The 21981-nt window shown below is 50.0% G+C and overlaps 2 protein-coding genes across 3 annotated transcripts in view; one reads left to right on the top strand and one right to left on the bottom strand.

The window, feature by feature from the left end:
- The window catches only part of ACTN4 (actinin alpha 4), a 70386-nt gene extending 68989 nt beyond the window's left edge, over positions 1–1397 (top strand). Inside the window, exon 21 of the mRNA XM_006215055.4 lies at positions 83–1397. Coding sequence (XP_006215117.1) covers positions 83–241 — 159 coding nt within the window. The 3' untranslated portion in view covers positions 242–1397. The remainder of the gene's footprint in view (positions 1–82) is intronic.
- On the bottom strand, positions 1388–12885 carry CAPN12 (calpain 12). 2 transcript variants are annotated; one of them, XM_072967128.1, is made up of 21 exons: positions 12621–12885; positions 12181–12250; positions 11857–11975; positions 11549–11682; positions 10652–10820; positions 9792–9866; positions 9633–9718; positions 9489–9563; positions 8660–8823; positions 8339–8574; positions 7848–7859; positions 7444–7652; positions 7223–7265; positions 7074–7133; positions 6499–6556; positions 6050–6120; positions 5886–5963; positions 5195–5273; positions 2129–2245; positions 1988–2046; positions 1388–1909 (listed from the first exon to the last, which is right to left on the bottom strand). In XM_072967128.1, the coding sequence occupies exons 1-21, from the start codon at positions 12855–12857 to the stop codon at positions 1883–1885; spliced, it is 2178 nt and encodes a 725-aa protein (XP_072823229.1). In that variant the 5' UTR covers positions 12858–12885; the 3' UTR covers positions 1388–1882. The 2 variants fall into 2 exon arrangements, with proteins under 2 accessions (XP_072823229.1, XP_072823230.1); XM_072967129.1 differs by having other exon boundaries at positions 5886–5948.
- Between the last annotated feature and the right edge of the window lie 9096 nt (positions 12886–21981).

Below are 21981 nucleotides of genomic sequence, written 5' to 3'. Positions count from 1 at the left end.
TACCACCAGGATGGAGCACGAGGGGCTGGGTGGGCCTGTGTGTGTGTGTGGGTGGCCCAGAGTCCTGCCGTGCCGCCCGCAGAACTTCATCACAGCTGAGGAACTGCGGAGAGAGCTGCCCCCCGACCAGGCTGAGTACTGCATCGCCCGCATGGCGCCGTACCAGGGCCCTGATGCCGTGCCTGGTGCCCTCGACTATAAGTCCTTCTCCACAGCCCTGTACGGCGAGAGCGACCTGTGAGCCCCGACCCAGAGAAACCCTGACCGAACACCCCCTCCTCACAGCCTCCAGGAGGGGCTAGGGGAGTCCTTCTGCCCCTCTCCCCACTGCGAGGGCCTCCTTGGCCCCGCTCCTCTGACTCTGTATCTATGCAAAGCACTCTCTGTCAGTCCTTTCTGGGGGCGGGGTGGGCAGGGAGGGGCTGGGGCAGGCTCTCTCCTCTCTCTTTGTCAGTTGGCCAAGAGGATCTCTCCCCCTCCCCCTGGATGGGGGTAAGGGAGACTTCCGGGGTCAGCGCTTCTGGTCTGGTAAATATATATGATGTGTTGTTTTGTTCTGTTCTTTTAACTATGTGGAGGGGACAGTGGGTCCCCACAGCAAAACAGGTCCCCTCCAAGCCCTGGGAACACCCCCTCCCCCAGCCATCCCTCTTCCTTTGCCCCAAAGTCCCTTCAAGGCCTCCCACATCCAGGCCAAAGCCCGACGTGCCTTGTCCAGGAACCGCCAGGCCTATGATGGGCCCAGCAGAGGGCGCCACAGCTGCCCGGCAGGAAAGAGGACCTACCTGCTCCTGGCTCCCCTCCCCTCATTTGCCATCGCCAGGAGATGAGGGGGTGCAGCTCAGTCCCCCTCTTTTCTGCAACAGAGGAGTGGGTTTGGGCAGACCAGCCTTTCACCCCCAGCCACCCCCCCCACCTTGCTTTGTCTGGACCTGCATATCTCTCAGATTTTTCTAAGGACCAAAAAAAAAAACCCCAAAAAACAAAAAAACAAAAACAAAAATATAAAAAACAAAACAACCACAAAAAAAACTATAAAAAAAAGAATTAAAAACTTTCAGAGAATTACTATTTACTTTATTAACTTACGGATTTATTATATAAATATATTCACCTAGCAACATATCTTTGCCGCCTCTTGCTCATGATGAAGATGTAGCTGATTTGCTCCACTCCCTCCCAGCCCCTTACTCTTTGTTGTCTGCCGTCGGGCCTGGGTCTCTGGGGACCCTCCTGAGGTGAAGGGTGGGCTGTTGGCCTAGCTGCCTGTTAGTGGATGGTTTTGCTACCCCTCCCCTCCCTTTTTTGAGTTTATTCTGATTATTTTTTTCTCGGTTTCTGGATAAACCACCCTTCTGGGGACAGGATAATAAAACATGTAATATTTTTAAGAAGGATTCCTACAGTGTCCTCTCTTCTCCTATCTCTGTTCTCCACTCCTTAGGAGATGGATGAAAAAGCACCTCTTCCCAGAGCGAGGTGGGGTGTGGGAGTGCCACGGTCCCCACTCGCCTGAGTGAGTGGAAGTAAGAGTGCTGCTGGGGACCCATCCTGGACCAGGCACCATTCTGAGGGTGTAACACGCACTAACTCACGCAGCCTGCACAAGGAAGGTGCTGTTGCCATGCCCATTTACGGGTGAGGAGAGCAAAGCACAGAGAGGTGCAGTGATGTGCCCAGTGTCACCCAGCTGGTGGGTGGTGGGGCCAGAAATCAACCCCAGGCAGGCTGCCTCCCACGGTCATGCTCTGAACCTCTGCTTAATGTTCGAGCATCAGCCCCCTCCCTGTAGAATAAACCCCAGTCCAGGCTGGGAGAAGGGAAGGGTGGGGCTCTCGGCAGCTCTCCCGCCTCCAGCTGCAGGGGCTCCTGTGCTGAGGTCCTAGGAGAAGGTGGCCACCTCCATCCACTGGGCGGGAAAAGACAGCAGATGTGAGGCAGGGGACTTTCAGACTCCCGAGCCACCCTCCCTCCAGCCCAGGCTCACCTGTCTGTGGGTCAGGCAGACAACCCCCTCGCCCCCATCCAGGTGCTGGCTGCAGTGGCCTGTGCAGAGAGGGGCGAGGTGAGTCCCCCTGCCGTGGAGATGTCCTACCTCTGCCCCACCTGTACCAGGCATGTCACTCACGGAAGATGCAGATGAGCTGGGCCAAACAGGACACAAAATGCTCGAAGTCCACACGCAGACGGCTGTCCCGGTAGCGGCTAGTGAGGACCTGGGTCAGCTGGTTGTTCAGGTGGAAGCCTGGGGGAGGCCACCTCTGAGCCTGGGCTGCCCCCCTGAACCCCGCCTCAATGTTTCACCCCACTCCGACTCCCCAGGGAAGACACACCATGGGAGTCTGGTCCCACCTCTCAAATCCCAGCTCTGCCTCACCCCAGCTATGTGGCCAGGGGCAGCTCCCTTCTCTTCTCTGGGCCTCAGTTTCCTCATCTGTCAAGTGGGAACTTTGACAGCCCTAATCCCATAAGATTGTGTGAAGAAGTTACACATAGAGAGTTTAGGACAGTGTCTGACACAGACTAACTATGCCAGTGTTATTATTCCTTTAAACTCTGCAGAATTTCTGCTAATGGACACTGGAGAACGTTTCTGTGCAGCAAAGCATTTTGGTCAGTCCCATATGGAGTTAGTTTCTCCCTGCTCCACACCAGGGCTGACGTTTAAAGTTTAGAAATCATCTGATGAGGAATCTCAACTTTTAAAAGCTAAAAGCAGTGATTCCCCTCCCAGGTCACAGATAACCCTTCCAGACCCCAGGTTGCAGGGTGACTCTCCTCTGTCCCCACATGTCCACATAAACACAGTTCTAAGGGTAATTTCATGGGCTCTCACCCCCTCAAGCCCATCTTTACCCCCTATTCTGTGCACCAGTCATTTTAACAAGTAGTTGTCAGGTGCTGTCACACACTGTGCCTTACTCTAGGTGCCGCTGAGCAGTTGGCCCAAGGGACTGTGGCCTCAGCCTGGCAGTGTGCCCTCCAAGAGGTCACACCCCTTCTGGCATTTATGTTTCCTCAGGAATTAAGGGGAGGTGGTGCTGTGCCCAGGGCTGTGGGAGGCCCTGGCCAGCGGAAGCAGAAGGACCTGAGAAGGGGCCAGGAGCCCCTCAGCTGCCCGCTCTGGCATTCCTCTCCTTCCATGGGAGGTGTCCGCTTCCTTTGACTGCTCCCAGACGCTCCCATGTCCTGTGCTGCCTGGTACGGGGGCCTTTCCGGGGCCCCCAGTTCTTATGAAACCTGTTACCTAGTCTACTGGGCCCTAGTGACCATGACCTGGTTACCCATCCCCAGGGCCCCCATTGTCCCTGGCCACCTGGTGGCCCTCACAGGCTGCACATCATCTGCCCCACTCTGTCCCCACCTCCACCTGTCCTTGGGCACCATCTTGCCTCCTTTGCACTGGATGTGCCCTCTGCCCAGAACACCTCGTCCCCTCTTGGTCTGGAGTATTGCTGCTCCAGTGCGCCCCTCCGTCAGGAAGTCCTCTCAGACACTGAACCCCAGCGAGCAGCAGCAAGCTCCTCCTCAGGCCTCCCTGCCGTGCCCGGACCCCTCTGAGCTGTCACTGTCATCGGTGACTCTGGCTGCCCCTGGACTGGGCAGGGAGGTGCGACTTGCGAGGTCAGGGAAGGGCTTCTGGTCACCCCTAAATGCCCACCATCAGCCAGTACAGGGCCAGGAGCAGAGCGGGTGCTGAGGGAGTGTTTGTGGAGCAGAGAATAGGGCTGGATTTAAAGAGCTTCTCACAAGGCCTCAGGGGACTCTCCTGTCTTCCCTCCCCAACCTTTCCTCTGACCACCTTCCAGTGACCACTTGGCTCCAGCCACAGCAGCCCCCTGTACTCATCTCCATCAGTGGGCCCCTCGTTCACGCCACTCCCTCCACACCAGCCTCCTCAGGGCACATGTTCACACCTCAGGGTCTTTGCACTGACTTTCCTTCTGTCTAGACTGCTCTTCCCCGGTGTCCTCCAGGCTCACTCCCCCTCCTTCAAGTCTCTGCTGGAACTTCACCTCAGTGAGGCCTTCCCTGACTGCCCTGTCGTCACCCGCACCCCACCCACTGTGTGTCCCAGCACCGTGGCCTGCTTCCTTTTTCCACCATAGCATTTATCACCGCCTGACCTAGACATTCTCCTTCTTGGTTGTGTGTCTGCACCACCAGAACATCAGCTCCTTGAGTCCACTTTTCTTCTGCCTAGAATAACACCAGGCCTGTCCCAGGCACTCGGTAACACTGAGTGAACAGTACAAACCTTCCATCTTCCCCCCATCCTCTCTCCCCTCCGTTTCTGATCACCTGGGACTCCATTTCTAAGGGTCACATCTCCCAATCTTCTCTCTCTGACTCCATCTCCCCCTTCTATCTTGAGTTCCTTTCTTGTCTTGTACCTCCTTGGACCTTTGACCTCCCTCCACTAGGGTCTCCCTTGCCGCTCAGACTCCGGATCACAATCACCCCCAGCCCGTCTCCCCACATCTCACCCTTCCTGTTGCTGTAGCAGATGAGCCCTGGGGTCAGGTAGGGGTCTGGGAGTTCTGTGTCTCATCCCAGCCACTCCCCAACCCTCCACACAAGGTCGGGTAGGGGACAGATCACACAGGCACTTCTCTAACTTACTTCAGAGCCCAGGAAAGTCGCTCTCTGGCTCTGCTCCTTGGCTAGGATCTTGTGCTCGCACACAAATGGAATGGGAGGTTCTACGTCTCCCGGAAGAACAGCCTTTCAGCAGGAGCCTCCCTTCATATTCTCTGACGCGTGGTAACCGAGGCTGCATTCCCAAGCACTAGGCCCTGTGGGCTCCATTCCACAAGCTCCTCTTACAGAGAGGGAAATGGAGGCTCCAGGTGGTGGACTTACGTGCCCAGGGCCACCCAAGGAGTCCAGGAGTCCCAGATGTTCTAACATGAGGCCCTGGGGGCCAGGGCTTCTCAGACAGCAGCTTCCGAGCCCCTCCTCTCTCCTCCCCCCAGGAAGGCCCCCCTCCCCTCAGTGACATCCCGGGCCCATGCTCCTCTTACGGCCCCTCTCCCCTGGGGATTCTCCCCACGTGGCCTCTTTCAGGGTCACCCAGTCCCTGCCAAGAGCTGGCAGCAAACTAAGGTGCGGGCTTTGTGGCTGGTAGGGTAGGAGTAAGGGGTAGGATGGGGAGCAGGCCCATCCCCCAGATCCCAAGGACCTCTGTCCATACCTGCCGCATTCAGCGCCAGCCTCAGCTCATAGGAGTTCATGGTTCCAGAGGCATCCTCATCAAACTTGTCAAATGCAGCCTGGACAGGGAGGTACTGGTCAGCCTCCCAGCCCCTGAAGGAGGCCGAAAGGGGGCCCTGGAGCCAGACAGCCTGGGCTTCCACCCCAGCTCCCTTTCTTCCTCGCTGCTTGTCCCATGCAAGCAGCTTAACCACTTTGGGCCTCCTTCCCAGTCTGTAAAGTGGGAGGAATGGTAACAGCAGTAACCAGGTTGCGGTGAGGACAGGCTGATTCTACCCACAAAGGGCCTAGTGAGGGCTCAGCAAACAGTAGCTTATCACTTCTAGTGTAGGGGGGCCTGGGACCCACAGAGGTGGGAATTAGTGTCTCCTATTGGTAGACAAGCAAAGCCCCCTCATAGGACAGCTGACTTGCCTGAGGTCACACAGCCAGAAAGGTTAAGCTAGAAGCTAGGATTCCAACCCAGGACGAGTCTGCTCTTCATCCCTGAGCTATTTATCCCCCCTGGACCTGGAGGGACAACGAAACGGTGGACAAGGCAGGGACATCCCAGCCAGATCCCTCCAAGTTGGTTGGTGTGGTGTGGTGTGGTCCAGTCCCCCCTTCACCTCTGGGGCCCGCTAGCCCTCTCCGTCCAGGAGGAGGTGGCCCTCCCCAGCTCCCCACCTTACCTGCCACTCCAGGAGGTGGCCCCAGAGCTGCTGGAAGTGGTGCAGGGCCAGGCTTCGCCCATGCTGGGAATGCGGCATCTGGTTAAGGTTAATATTCCCAGAACAGAAGCAGAGTTCCCCACATCCCCATCCTCCCTTACCCAGGCACGGCCCCCATCATATACCCCAAAACACTGTAGCAGCTGCTCACAGGTCCTGAGCCCGATTTCTCTGGGGTTCCGAGCATGGGTCCTGGCTATAGGAAAAAAGCAAAACAGTAGCACTTCCTGCATATGGGCCATGACTGTAAGTGCCAGGGATTATTGTTATCCCCACTTTATAGAAACTGAGGTGCAGAGAGCCATGTGACTGCTGGCAACTAGCAGAGCTGAGGTTTGAACCCAGGCAGCGGGGGTCTCAGTCTGTGCTCACGGCAGCTACACTCCCTGCCTCTCCCTTAGAGGAAGGGGCACTTTAGTGGCCATGGCCTTGGCCCACAGGTCCTGCCACAGGACCCACATTTGGGGAGATGCCACCAGGCTGAGCCCAGGGTTCCCATGACCTGACTGTAGCAGCATCATGGATGAACACACATGGGGGGTTCCATGGGGTCAGCTCTTGGTCCCCAACTCACCAGGCTCCAGGACAATGCTTAATAAGGTCTGGAGCTGAGGGGCACTGAGTTCTTCCTCCTGGCAAGGAGAGAGCCAGTTGTGAGGCTGTTCACTCAGGCAGCCATTCAACAAACAGCCTGGGGCAGCCCAGAGAGCATGCTGGGCATTGCTGGAGACACAGCAAAGACAGAGAGCCACAGGCCTGCCCTCTCAGAGCTCGCGATTGAGGGAGGGAGAGAGACCTGTCCTCAGAGTGATCAGGGCTGCAATGGAGAAGCAGTGGGCTATGGGAGACACCCAGGGAAAGCAGCTGGCCAGCCTGGGGAGGGTCTGGGAGAGCTTCCAGAGGAGGGCACATTGGAAAGATGAGGTCTTAGCCCCACAGGGGTTGTGAAGAGAGAGAAAGCAGTCAAGGCTTAGGGTACAGACTGAGCAAAGGCGTTGAGGCAGAGAAGGGCTGAGAGCACTTTGAGAAAAAGTCAGGAGATTTAAGCACAGAAACTAAAGCAAAATGAGATGTTGAGGATGAAAGAGGGGGACAAGGGGAGGGAGGTGGAAGGGAGGGGACCCGCTTTGTCCTGCCCAGCTTCCTCACCTCTCCTGCCAGCTCCAGGAACAGCTGCTCCAATCCCAGCTCCAGGGGAATGTAGGGGACCTGTGGGGTGGGGGGAGTTTAGTTCTGGCCAAGAAGATTCCCTCCCACACACCATCCTCCCCACCCCTCCCTCCGCAGCAGCCCCTCACCATGAGGGCATGCATGTCGGCGCTGATCACGTCATCAATCTCCCTGCAAATTACAGATGAGAGATGGGGGAGGGGGCTGCTCACCCCGCTGCTGGGGATATGGCGTGTGCGGGTCTCAGCTAAGACTCAAGGTGGGTTTTGAGGGGACCCTGGGCTGACCCACGCAGGTGGGGCTGGGGATCCCGGGGGCGGGGCGGGGCGGGGCTGGGTGCCTGGCTCACAGGGCGGTGTGGAGCCGCTCAGAGAAGATGCGCAGCGTGAAGTCGGCCTCGTCGCCTGTGTGGGCCGCGCTGGGCACCACCAGGTAGTGGCCCGGGCGCAGGCGGCAGCGGCAGCTCACGTCGCGGCGGGCGCAGAAGCGCGAGCGGTCGGCGCGCAGCAGGCTTGGCAAGAGTGCCCGACTGCGCGGGGAGTCCCACAGGTCCAGCAGCTGGGGTCAAGGCAGCATCACCATGACCGCCCAAGTTCACCCCACGTGGCCTCCAACCCACCACATCCTCCAGACCACCCTGTCCAAACCCACTCATCACTCATCACTCCAAGTGCCCCCAAGGCCCCCAGGTTGTCTGAGCCCCTGGGGCTTATTCAGTGATGGATGAAGTCTGGGGTCCCATATGAGACCCACCTCCTCTGGGATCTGTAAGAAGGAAAAGCAAGGGGAATCAGGGCCAAGGGGAGGTGGCCACCCTTCAGAGTCCCCTAGGCACCCCTCCCTCTCTTTTCTTCCCATCCCATCCCTCATTAAGCCCCTTCCCCTCAGTCCTTGACCCAGCCCCTCCTGGACCCTCACTCCCAACTGTGCCCTCAGGTGCCTTCTCTGTTCCTCCATCCCTTCCCTGATCCTCAGCCCCTAGCCATTTCTCTGACTCCTTCCTGACCCTTCCCCCCTGCCCTTCTGACCACCAGTCTCTCTCTGTGCCCACCCCTAGCCCCTCAGTCTCTCCTTGACCCCCTCCCTCCCATTTCCTCAGCTGTGTCCTATCTCTGACCCCTGGCCCCCATCTTCTACCCCCTCAACCTCCCCATCCCCTCCTTGCCCCTGGGGATCCCACCTTGGCTCAGGGCCCCTCCATGCCTCTCTGTTCCCTATTGCCTCTGCTCAGCCCAGGGTCCCACCTGGAACACGTGGAATCCCACTGTGAGGTAAGTGAGGCCCTGGGCCCTCAGTCGCCGCCGGTTGCGCTGGATGAGTGACAGGAGCACAGTGCACTTAGGGATGCGGCCCCCCCGTGCAGGGCCTCGTGCCCCCACTGCCCCCCAGCCCCCATAGGGCCCCTCATCATCATCCTCCTCCTCCTCCTCATCAGGCTCCAGCAGCGTCAGCCGGAACTGGGGGTTGGTCCAGAAAGTTTCTAATAGAGGAGAAAGATCGAGGGTTACCCAGCCTGCCACAGTCCCCCTTGCTTGCCTTCAGGGCCCCCTCCAGGCCTCACCTACCGGCACCAGGCTGGCTCCCGCCAGAGTTGAAGCCGCGCACCCAGCGGCCTTGGAAGGTGTGAACATGCCAGCCGCCTCCAGTCGGGCTGGGGCCCAGCACCTCAGGGCTCAGCGAGCAGACCTGGACGGTGTCGAAGTGTTGGAGGAAGTCCTGCAGTTCCATCCTGGACAGTGGCAGGCAGTCAGACCCTGCCCCAGCCCCTGCCTCCCCAGGGCCCCAAATATCTCAAGTTTCCCAAATATCTCAAGACCCCAGAAGCGAATCTCCATCACAAAGCTCCCTAAATTCCTTAAATGTTGCCAAATACACTTCAGTTCCCCCAAATAATACCATGTCTCCAGAAATGACCCCCAAACTAGAGCTCTCTGGCTCCCCCAGATTTCCCCAAGTCCTCAGAAATGCCCCACATATAGCCGAGATCCACAAACTTCCTCCAAATACGGACAAATTGCCTTTAACCTCCAAATATTAAGACCCTCAGACTCTATCACCAACAAGTATCCTTCAGCCCCTCAGTATTGCCGTGCCTCAAGAAATGCCCCAGATGTCACCAAGCCTCCTCCAGTTACCCTAAATTTTTCCCACCTCCTTCAACCCTCCAAAGATGACTATGCTTCCAAATCTCCCTAATATTACTACTGATTCTTCCTCGACTTCCCCAGATAGAACCTGACTTCCAAATTACCATGGATATGGGCAGTTCCTCCCTGTTAGAACCCATCCCCGTGAACCTCTCCCATGTCCCTTCAAGCAGGACTCATCCCGCTCCCTAACCCCACTGGCCTAGCGCCCTTTTCAGAGGCAGGCCTAGGAAGCTGCCCCACTCACCAGAACTCGCCATCCTCCTTTTTCACCAGCAAGGCATCTCGCCACTCCGTGGGGAGTGCATCCCAGCGTGGGCAGCTGGGGAGACTGGGTGTCAGGGGTCGGTGGGTGTGGCTAAGCCTCCCCCCTCCCCCAGATCCATCCCACCTGTCGCTCCAGGCCCCGGTCCACTCCACACTGCCCCACGGGTTCCGCAGCCGCAGAAGCCGCACCTTGGTGAAGCCCAGTGACACCTAATGGAGGCGTGGTCAGTGGGGAGTGGCTGCTTGGACACCTCCTGCCAGCCCACCCCTGGGGGATCCTCACCTTGTGTGTGCCGGTGACTGAATATGCATGTCCCTTCACCAGCCCATCTTCAGTACGGTACTCACCACGATCACTCTGGGCAGAGGATAGGGGACAGTGAGCCATATTGGGGGACAGGAGGGTGGCTGCTCCTCTCTGCATCCCCACCTCCTGTCACCACAGCTAGAAGTCACCCAGAGCACCTAACTGAATGGCACGGGGCTCTGACAGGTTGTGGGAGTTGGCGAGAGAAGGAGAGAGAAGGAAAGAGGCAGATGAAGACAAGAGACCAAAATAGATTTAAAAAGGAGAGAAACAGAGACACAGGGACAAACATACAGAACAGACAGGGAAAGAGACAGAGAAACACAAAAGACAAAGACAGTCAGTAACTGAGTAGAGGATTAAGTAAATGAATAAATGAGTTAGACAGACTCAGTGAATAAATGAGTATGTGGTTGGGTCACAGATGAACATATGACCCAGACTAAGCCCATGAAAATCAATCCGGGGACTTTTGCTGAAATTTTTAGAAAGAGGCACTTTTTTTTTTACACACCTCCCCCAGGGTGGTAGGAGGATCCCACAGCTGTGGGGGCCATTTTTGTGTCCATGAGGGGAAAGCCTGCCTGTAAGTGAAGCTAACCTAGAACGAGGAATAGAAAAACACATTCACAACATCCACTATGCACCTGGATCCAGCTGTGCCTGAAGCTTATTAGTTTTGAGAGCAAATAAAGGTTCTTTTGACTTGCTCGTGTTTGATTTGTGAGCGAGAATAAGCCAACAGTGAAAGCAGAGAGAAGGACCCAGGGCACCAGCCCCTCCCGCCGTGACTGTGCTCCGGTCCTGGTGGGGGTCTCCGCGGGAGTTTCTCTCACCAGTGCAGTGGCGCCCACAAGGGACTCCTTGGCCAAGGCATGGCGCAGGGCAGAGAAGAGGCCTGGGGTGCCTTGCCTCAGGTAGAGCACCTCACCCACACCGCCTGTGAAGTCCACGAAAGCCTCATTCATGTGGCCGCCTCGCATCACCTCATAGGATCCGTGGAGCCTGTGGGAGCAGGTTCGGGGTGGGGTGTCTGAGGCATGTGGGTGTATCTCGGGCAACCCTTGAGATGTGGGGGGCCTTTGTCCACAAATTTCCCCATGGTCTATCCCGAATTTCTACACTCTTGAGGTGTGCACACTCTGGAAGCCCTTGGAAATCGAGCTGGCGGCTCCTGGGGCCACTGGGACTGCATGATTTGGGGGTCACAGGAAACCTCTGTCAGAATTCTGGGCTTCGTAGGGGCTGAGTCTGACACTGAGTCTCTGGGAGATGTCTGCTTTGGGGGTGATCCCGATGGGGCTTGTCAGGGATTTCAGAGCTGCAGGATTGGGGGAAGCCAAGCTGTGAGAGTCCTGGGGATTACATCCAATATTCGGAGGTGCCTTAGGTTTCTTGATGGAGAGATTGTCTGAGATTACAGGTTCCCTAGCGAGGGGTCAATCTTAGACTTGGTGACTCTGGGGCCTGATACATGAGATCTCAGTCTCCTTCAGAAATACGGGTATTTGGTAGGGCTCTAGGAGGATTTTGTGTAAATGCTGATAGAGGGAAGGGTTTCTGACTTGGAGGTCCTCAGGCGATGGTGTGACATTAGGGTCCTGGGTGCCATGCCTTGGTTGGAGATCTTTGGTGGGGTGTCTGGAGGATCCCAGAAGCCAGGGGGCTCTGAGGGTCCCCTGTGGCCAGCTGGCTGCGACTTGGGTTGGCACTGGGGGGTTTGGGGTCCTTACTTGGCATAGGCCTTCTCCAGGAGTGGGGCCCAGAACTCGTTCCGCTGAGCTGAGCGCACGAACACCAGCTTCCCCTCACGCACAGGCAGCCTGTCATCCACCACGACGTCCACCCAGTGGCCAAACTGCCAGAGCTGGTGGGAGAAGGGGTGGGGCCGGGCTCAGCTTCTCCTGACCTCCGACCCTGCCTGTGACCCTGACCCTGCTGTACCAGCCCAAGAATTACAGCCCCAAGGAGACAGTGTCAACTGTGCAACCCGTGTCACCATGGGGGAAACCGAGGCTTGAACAGAGGAACTATGCTTTACCTGGAAATGGAAGATACCTGCATAGCCACCTTGGAAACCCTGTCCTGGGGGGACCACCCGGCACAGGAGTCGGGGGTACAGAGTGAGGGAGGCAGCGGCGGCAAGAAACCAGCAGTTACCTGGGAGGAAGAGCTAGGATGGGTGAGGATGGAAAGTGGGAGACAGAGGTGCGAGGAGAGAACAGAGTGAGAGGGAGACAGAGGCAGGGACGGGGATAGATTGAGGGGCTGGGGGCGGGGCAGAGCGAGGCTGAGGGCAGGGCTGTCAGGGTCCCAGCTGCAACTTGCCGGACCCATGGGCTCAGCGTGGGTTCAGTGGTCTCACCCAGGCTCCCCTGACACACGTCTGTCCGGCTCATGTCCTCACAGATGAACTGGGGCTCAGCACAAAACTCCTAGGAGTGATGGGGGATTCCAGGCCTCAGCCAGGAAGGGGAGGGAAGAAGCAACTGGGAGGTCAGATGCCTGGGTCCCCTTCTGCCTTCAGTGCTCCGGAGTAATGAGTGCCTCCAACCCCAGAAGAGGCTTGTAAAGCCTATGGACAGGTGTTTGGCCTCCCTGGTCCTCCCCTGACCCAGGATGGCTGAGCCTGCTCTGAGTCAGTCCCACAGAGACCTTTCCTCCCTCAGACCCAGGAGTCGGAACTCCCAGACCTTCCTCCTCAGATCCAAGCCTCCAGCCCCTTCCTCCCTCAGACCCGGGAGCCCAGCCCCCCAACCACATCCTCCCTCAGACCCAGGAGCCCAGCCCCCATCCACACATTACATGCGGCCTCTTCCATTCCACCCCTTTGGCCTTCTTCGAGTTCGGTCCCAGCTGGTTATAGCCAAGAGAATCAGGGCCAGCAGGGAAGTAGGGATCTTGGAACAGGATTCCCTCATCCAGGCAGGCTGCTCGGATTGCATTGTAGTTCTGGCCCCGAAAAAGCTTCGGGCCCCTGGTCCCAGGCCCTGCCTCCTCATTCACCAGCTGAATGGTGACCCTCCTGCTTCCACACGCCATCAGGACACTGGCTCCCAGGCTGGTTCCAGGCCCTTTAACCTCCTGAGTCATAGGGGTGGGGCCATCCCCTCCATCAGAGCCCAGGTGGGGGGTCTTTAGTGAGGAGCCTTCCCTCGTTAATACTAATTGACGGTTTGTGGTGCTGGATAGCAGGGACGCCTCTTTAGTGGTTTCCTCCCCAGGGCGTGAGGCCTTCAACTGTGCCAGGGTAGCAGCTTAATGGGCTTGGCCAGCAGCAGGAGGGAAGGAGGACAGAGCTGAAGGAGGACCGGCTGCCGCTGTGGGAGTGCCTAGAAGGAGGTCAGTAGGGGGTGGGTCACTGCCAGCTTGGACCTGTGTGTCTTCCTCTGGGGGGCCAAGGAGGGCAGGGATGGTGAGGGAGGCATGTTTACCTCTGTGTCTGTATCTCTCTGTCTCTTCACTAACAGTTTCTCTGCCTGCCATTGTATCTCTCTTCCCCATCTTGGCCTCATAATCTCTGTCCACCTCTCTTGTCTCCTTTGGTCTTTCTCCTTTTTTTGTTTGTATCTTCATATCTGTCTGTGTCTCTCTCTGTATCTCCCTCTGTTTCCATCCCTCTCTCTTTTTTTTAAATTGAAGTATTGTCAGTTTACAATGTTATGTTAATTTCTGATGTACAGCATAGTGATTCAGTTACACATATATATATTCCTTTTCATATTCTTTTTCATTATAGGCTATTACAAAATACTGAATATAGTTCCATATGCTCTACAGTAGGACCTTGTTGTTTATCTATTTTATCTATTTTATATAGTAGTTAGTACCTGCAAATCCCAAACTCCCAATTTATCCCTCCACCTTGCCCCCATAACCGTAAGTTTGTTTTCTATGTCTATGAGTCTGTTTCTGTTTTGAAAATAAGTTCATTTGTGTTATTTTTTTAGATGCCACATATATGTGAGATCATACAGTATTTTTCTTTCTCTTTTTGGCTTATTTCATTTAGGATGATGATCTCCAGGCCCATCCCTGTTGCTGCCAATGGCATTATCTCATTCTTTTTTATGGCTGAGTAATATTCCATTGTATGCATATACCACAGCTTCTTTATCCAGGCGTCTGCCAATGGGCATTTAGGTTGCTTCCATGTTTTGGTTATTGTCAATGGTGCTGCCATCCCTCTCTCTTTATATCTCTTCCAATGTCTCTTTTTCTTGCTGCATCTGTCTTGTACATGCCTCACTGTCTGTCCCTCTCCATTTTCCTCCCTGTCCTTGTAACTCCTCAGTCACCCACCACGGGACTCTGAGCCATCAGGACCCCTGTCTCTCTGCTCCCTGACAAAGCAGATCTCAGCCTGGTCGCCCCAGGCAGGGCTTCTCATGGAGGCGCTGCTCTGCACCTACCTGCACCTACCTGCCCTAGGCTGGAAGGCGGGCCCATTAGTGACCATGACACCCCACCCTGCCTACCTGTGGCTCAGGATTCGGTGGAGCAGTATTTCCCCCAAAGGACACTGCAGCCATTGAAAGATATGGGAGAAATAGATTTCAGGAGGCCAGAAACTCACCAGTTTTCTTCCCAGCCAAACTTCCACACTCAGCAGGGCCATCTCCTGCCCTGGCAGAGCCCTGTCTCCTCTGTGGCACCTTGATGACCCTCAGCCCTTTGGGATCCTTCCCTCCAAATGGACCAATGGATATTGTCTCTGTCCGCTGCTATGTGGCTACCAAAGTGGGGTTATAAACAGGTTTTCTTCCTATAGAATTGCTAAGACCAACTCCCCCACCCCTGTACCATGTGAGGCAGATGACAGGGTTAGGAGCCAGAGGGCCTGGGTTCAAATCCCAGCTCTGCCACTTAGAACTGTGTGTCCTGGGCAAGGCACTTAAACCTCTCTGTGCCTCAGTTCTTCATCTCTACAACGGGGGTAATAATAAGACCTACCTTGGAGGGTTGTTGTGACAAGCAAATGAGATACTACATGGGACATGTGCAGAGCAGTGCCTGACATGTAGTAAGTGCTCAGTGAAGACTAGATGTTCTGACTACCTTCTGCAACCCCATCCACGTCACTTATCACCTCTGGCTCTGGCTGCTGTCTCTGCCATTTCCACGGTCACTTCCACTATCTGTGCTCCACATTCTCAACCCGCAGGGTCACAGCCCTCTCCCCTTTATTGGCCCCCAAAGCACCACTAACTGTAGGAGAAAGCTTTTAGTAAAACCTGGCTGACATCTTGCAATGATGTGAAAACCCTGTCCCATCCGCCGGCCTCCTTCCTGCCCCTTCCCAGCCCCTCCTGCAGGCCCCTCCTGGCTGCTGCTCCTCCTGGCTCTCATCTGGCTGCCACACTGCAGGGTTCTGCTCACATCCCACAGTCAAGAGTTCTCTGGATTATCATTCCCCAGATCTCCCCCTTCTCCTTGCATCCAGGGTCCCAAATACTCTTTCCCCAGCCAAGGTAAGAAAAACACATGGATGTCACTATAGTGGATGTATGTTGCTTTGTGAGCCCAGCACCCCCTACTGCTCTCTGGAGTCAGTATCCCCCTTATGTTTTGGGGACCCCACAAATAAGGGACTTATTCTCAGGTCACAAGTCTCTCTAAGGGCTGGCCCCTCCCACCAGCTCCAGAGAAGGGCATGTGACCTAGACCAGCCAATCAGAGCAGGGCAGCCCAGGCCACGCCCCTAGCCTCACCTCTGTGCAGATAGTAAGGGCGGGGATTCTCTCGCCCTGGGGCCACTAGGCTGGCAGGATGTAAGCCCCGAGTGGCCCCGGGCTCTACCTTGGCTGCGTCTCCCGGAGACCCTGCCTGAGGAAGGGCGTTGCTGAGCGAAGCAGAGCTAGGCATGGGCAGAGAGAAAAGATTCCCCCACATGATACCTGGAATGTGATATAAAGGGACACTTCCTCTTATTTGCTGCTTAGTTGCCGTGAGGCACAGTTCATAAAAGAAAGACCAGGTACTTCCTTGATTCTTTCTCTTTATTTACCACTTTTCAGAGCAACACTAGTTTATTAAATATCTGTATATGGGTCAGAATTCCTTTTGAGAGCTTTCACTGTAACAGATCACCTAGTAGTGAGGTTGTGTTGGGGAAAGGCTTTCCTTCAATACTTGGCAGCTACTGTTGCCTGTCCAAAAGAGTTGATACCTGAGGCAAGGCGTCTGTATCCCAGTACCATCCAGTCATTAGCATGGACCACCACCTGGGAGGGTCCTAATGATGGGTGAGACAGTTCCCTGCGACAGAGGGCACTTCCCAGTGAGGAACACAGCTGTGAGATGCCAGGAGCCCAAAGTCCTAGCACATCCTAGGTCTGTCCACTGAGAGAGGCTGTCTGGGGAGCTTTTCTGCAAATTTGTGGTTATTTTAAAAGCAGAACAAATGCTATCTAAAAATGACTGAAATGGTTATTAAAAATGATTCTGCAGGCAAAGCTGGTCTTTGTCGTCTCCATGCTGCTTGGGTGGCCTCATAGAGGCCCCACATGCTGGGGCAGTGGGATCAAAGAATAAAAATAAAACTCTCAATTGTATCAACAGAAAGTGAAATGAGTTACTGGGAAGAAAAAATAACTATATTATCTTCATATTACTTGTGGAGAGTTAACAGCTAACATTGAATTCTTGACATTGATAATTAAGTAACCCTAGGTTCAAGTATGAGCTTAAAAAAAATCTATCATTAGTGGGGCGAGTAAGGCTCAGTGGTAGAGCATGTGCTAGCATGCACAGGTCCTGGGTTCAATCCCCAGCCCACCGTTAAAAATAAATAAACCTAGTAAATAAATAAATAAATGAACCTAATTACCCTCCCCCCCAAATCTATCTCTAATCATGAATAGAGTAAGAACAAATCAATAGGACAGCTTAAAAAGAAAAAAGAAGAAAAGCTAATCCATTTGGCAAAGGCCAAAAAACAAAGGGAAAATGCAGGGACTCATAAAAATGAAAACAGAAAGTATGAGAAAATGACCAAAGTAAAGCCAAACACAATAGTTTTAACACTATTTAGCAAATGTGTGAAACTTGCGAGTAAGTAAAAAAAGAACTAACTGTAGTGATGTTTGCACAACCCAGTAAGTATACAACAAAACGTTGAACTGTACACTTTAAATGGGTGAATTGTATGGTATGCAAACTATATCTCAACAAAGCTGTTATTTTTTAAAATCCAATGGCATTGGGGTTTGGGGAAAAGAAGGAAAGTTGAAACATTCATTCTAAAGTGTCTCTGAAGGAAAACTTACTATTTAGGACTTACCTACTAAATAGTTAACATGTCTTATGAAACTGAAATAAATAATGTTACAGTAACACAAAAATAGAACAATGGGAAAAAAAGAGTCTAGAAATATACCTATCACATGTTAAAATTTGATGTATAATTGAGATGTCAATTCACATCTCAAGGTGACAAAGCAACCAACAAATTGGTCATTTAACACTTAGAAAAAAGATATAGCAACTCTACTCTACTGGGCTTGTTTTCTTTTTTCTTTTTTCACTTAATGGAGGTTCTGGGGATTGAACCCAGGATCTTGTACATGCTAGGCATGTGCTGTACCACTGAGCTATACCCACCCCCTCAAAAGTATATCAACTCTAGATGGACTAAAGAATAACATTTGAAAGTTACAAAGAAACTAAAATGTCTTACCTCAAAGTTTAAAAGAATTATATAAGCATAATAACAATGTGGAGGTGGGGAGGGCATAGTTCAAGTGGTAGAGCATATGTTTAGGATACACAAGGTCCTGGGTTCGATCCCCAGTACCTCCTCCAAAAATAAATAAATAAGCAAACCTAATTACCCCCCCAAATAATAATAATAAAAAAGCAACATATGGAATTGCAAGGGAAAATCAGTAAATCTGATTATGTAAAAATCAAAAGCTTCTACACATCAGAAAAGCATTGAAATAATGTTTAAACTCAAGACACAATAGGAAATGAGGAAATATGTACATCATACTTGTGATATATGTGACAGAAAAGAGTTTAGTGTCCTTCATTAATAAAGAGTTCTGACAAATAAATACTCAAAATTATACAATAATAAAATGAACATATACAAAAGCAATGAATTGATCAAAATGTGAAAAAAAACACATAATAAGAAAACTCAAAATAAAATGACAGTGACATATTTTTGGCTACAATATTCAAAATTAATGAGTGTGTTAATCAGGGTTCCCCAGGGAAACAGAATCTCTCTCTATTCCTATCCCTATCCCTATGTCTATGTCTATCTCTACCTATATCTATATAGAGAGATTTATTATAGCAATTGGCCTACACTATTATAGAGATTGACAAGTCCTACAATCTACTATCTGCAAGTTGGAGACCCAGGACCTAGGATATAACTCAGTCTGAGTCTGAAGGCCTGAGAAGCAGGGCAGCAGACAGTGAAACTCCCAGTCTAAGACTGAAGGCCTAGAAACATAGGGTAGGGGGATGGTGCTGGTGTAAGTCCCAAGAACTAGAAACTCAGATGTCAAAGGGCAGGAGAAGATGGATGTCCCAGCTCAAGAAGAGAGAGAAAGAGAACTTCCCCCTTCCTTTGACTATTTGTTCTATTCAAGCCCTCAAAGGATTGGATGATGTCCACATTGGTGAGGGTGGGTCTTTTTCACACTGTCTGCCGATTCAAATGCTAATCTCTTTTAGAACATCCTCACAGTCACACCCAGAAATTATGTCTTACCAGCTATCTGGGCATCCCTTAGTCCAGTTAAGTTGACACAAAATTAACTATCACAACATAGTTTGCCAACTCCTCTTTCACATGACTGCAACTCCACTGACGGTTTGACTATAACTTCATGAGAACTCTTGAGCCACAACCACCCAGGTAAGCCAGCCCCAGACTCCTAACTTCAGAAACTGGGTACGATAATAAATACTTGTTGTTTCATGGTGCTAAGTTTGAGAGTAAGTTGTTATGCAGCAATACATAACTAATACATTGTCAGACTGGATAAAAAAGCAAGATCCAACTACATGCTGTCTACAAAAGACACAATCTAGATCTAAAGAGACAAATAAGTTGAAAGTAAAATGTTGGGAAAATATACATATTGCAAACAGTAACTATAAGAGAGTTTGAAGGACAACATTTATATCAGACACAATAGATGTTAAAAGAAATTTTACTAGAGACGAAGAGGGACATTTAACATTAAAATGGTCAATACATCAGATGTATATAGAAAGTATAAAAGTGTACTATAATAGAGCCCCCAAATACATGACAGAATGAAAGGATAAACAATAATTTTAGTTGTAGATGTCAATACCCCTCTTTCAGCAATTGACAGAACAACCAACATAAATGATTAAGGATGTAGAAGACATAAATACTGTTAATCAGTTTAACCTAATGCTTAACACTCCACCTTAGCAAAAGCAGAATATACTTTCCTTTCAAGCACACTTGGAAAATTTTGCAGAGTAGACAGACCATTTGCAAGGCCATAACATAAGTCTCAATAACTTTACACAAATTGAAATCATACAAAGTATGTTCTCCAACCATAATGGAATTAAGGTAGGACTCAATCCATAAAAAGAATTCTAGGAGTCTCTAAATATGTGGAAATTAAACAGCACCCTTCTAGATGACCTATGTGTCACAGAAAAAATCAAAAGAGAATTAGGTAATACCTTGAGCTGAATAAAAGCAAAATCACAACATAACAAAATGTAACATGTAGCTACAGTAGTACACAGAGGGAAATTTATAACTTTAAATACTTATTAGAACAGAAGAAAGACCTAAAATAAATCCAAACTTCAACCTCAAAAACTAGAAAAAGAAGAGTAAATCAAAATCAAAGTGAATAGAAAGAAATGCTAAAGATCAGAGTAAATCAATGAAATAGAAAACATAAAAGCAATAGATAAAATCAGTGAACCCAAAAGGTGGCTCTTTAGAAAAATCAACAAAATTAATAAACTTTAGCTAGACTGAACAAGAAATAAAAAAGAAAAAAATAACCAAAATCAAGAACAAAGGAAAGAACACGACTAACAACCCTATAGAAATTTAAAAAAAAATTATATGGGAACATTATGAATAGCTTTAGGACAACAAATTAGGCAACTTAGATGAAATGGACATATTCCCAGAAAGGGACAAATTACCAAAACTGACTCAAAAAGAAACTGGAAATATGAATAGACCTATAGCAAATATGAAAACTGAATAAGTAATTTAAAAATATCTCCACAAAGAAGAGCCAAGGCCCAGATGGTTTCTCTGGTAAATTCTATCAAATATTAAAGGAAAAATAATACAAATTTTCAGAAATACTGAAATTTCTGAATTTCAGAAATACTGAGGCAGGCAGAACACTTCCCAAATCATTTTGTGAGGTGGCTATTACCCTAATACCAAAACCAAACAAATGTATCAAAAGAAAAGAAAACTACAGATCAATATCTCTCATGAACATAGATGTAAAAATCCTTAAAATACTAGGAAATTGAATCTATTCTATACATAAAAATTATTATATGAAGTGAGATTTATACCAGGAATGCAAGGTTGGTTTAACAGCAGAAAATCAAATCATTTCATAAAAACAAAATGACATGAAAATTTCAACAGACACAGAAGAAGCACTTAACAAAATCCAACACCCATTTATGATAAAAGAAAAGAAAAGCAAAGCTATCAACACACTAGCAATAGAAAGGAATGTCTTCAATGAGATAAAGGGCATCTGCAGAAAACCTACAGCCAATTATCATACTTCATGGTGAAAAGTTAAATGCTTTCCCACTAACACTGGTTATAAGGCAAAGATGTCTTTCTACCACATTCATTCAGCATAGTACTGGAGGGTCTAACCAGTGCAATCAGACAAGTGAAAGAAATGAAAGGCATAAAGACTGGAAAGCAAGAGATAAATATGTTTTTATTAACACAGGTCATGATTATGTACCTTAGAGATTTTTTAAGGAATTTACAGAAAAAGCTGTACGAACCTAGCAAGGTTGCAGGCTATAACATTGATAAACAAAAAAACAAAACAAACAAATAAAAAACAAAACAGCAGTATTTTCATGGCAGCAATAAACTGGAAATTGAAATTTGAAAACAATGCCACTTACAAAAGCATCCAAAAACATATAAGCTTAGATATAATTTAATAAAATGCTTACAAGACCTCTACAGTGAAACCTATGAAACACTGATGAAAGAATTTCAAAGATGTAAGTAAAGGGATTGATAAACCATATTCATAGATGAGAAGATTAATATTGTTAAGATGTCAGTTCTTCTCAAATTGATTTATGCAATCAAAATCCCAAGAGACTTTTTTTGTAAAAATGCTGATGAAATTTTTAAATGTATATGAAAACAAAAAAGACCTACAATAACCAAAATAATTTTGAAAAGAGGAACAAAATTGCAAGACTTACACTCTGTGATTTTAAGACTTACTGTAAAGCTACAGTAATCAGGAGTATCATATTGGCCTAAAGATAGACAGAAAGACCAATGAGTCAGAAGGCTGAAGGCCAGAAATGAACTCTGGTCACAGATATGGTCAATTAATTTTGGACAAAATTGCCAAGGTAACTCAATGGGAAAAAAGGCAGTCTTTTCAACAAATGGTGTTGAAACAGCTGGAAGTCCACATGGTAAGAAATGAACCTCAACCCTTACATCATACCATACAAAAATAACTAAATAATGGATCATATACCTAAGCATAAATGCTAACACTATAAAACAGCTAGAAGGAAACATTTCTAAAAATTGTGACTGTAGATAGGGAAATATTTCTTAAATAGGACACAAAGGCACAAACTATAACAGAAAACAATGATAGTGTAGAATTCAATTAAACACTTCTGCTCTAAGAAAGACAATTAAAAAATGAAAAGAGAAAATTCAGAGGAGGAAATATTCACAATACATATATTTGGCAAAGGTCTCTATCCAGAAAATATAAATAATTCTTATAACTAAATAATAAGAAAACAATCTAATTAAAATGGGCAAATGATTTGAACAGACAATTCTCAAAATAGAATATACAAATGGCCACTAAGCACATGAAAGGAGGCTCAACGTCAGTAGTTACAGGAAAATGCAAATTAAAACCACAGTAAGATACCAATACACGCCCAC

This window comes from Vicugna pacos, chromosome 9 (genome assembly GCF_048564905.1).
Source record: "Vicugna pacos chromosome 9, VicPac4, whole genome shotgun sequence".
In the NCBI taxonomy this organism is placed as follows: Eukaryota; Metazoa; Chordata; class Mammalia; order Artiodactyla; family Camelidae; genus Vicugna; species Vicugna pacos.
This window is presented reverse-complemented; position numbering and strand designations above follow the sequence as displayed.

Bases quoted from the DNA above. Each gene is read 5' to 3' on its own strand.
- CAPN12 (XM_072967128.1), bottom strand. From the start codon at position 12,857: ATGGCGTGTGGAAGCAGGAGGGTCACCATTCAGCTGGTGAATGAGGAG. The intron at 9,867-10,651 runs GTGAGAGAAACT...TCCTCTGCCCAG, and splicing joins TTGTGGGCGCCACTGCACTG to AGTGATCGTGGTGAGTACCG. The intron at 9,564-9,632 runs GTGGGATGGATC...CAGTCTCCCCAG, and splicing joins ACCGGGGCCTGGAGCGACAG to CTGCCCACGCTGGGATGCAC.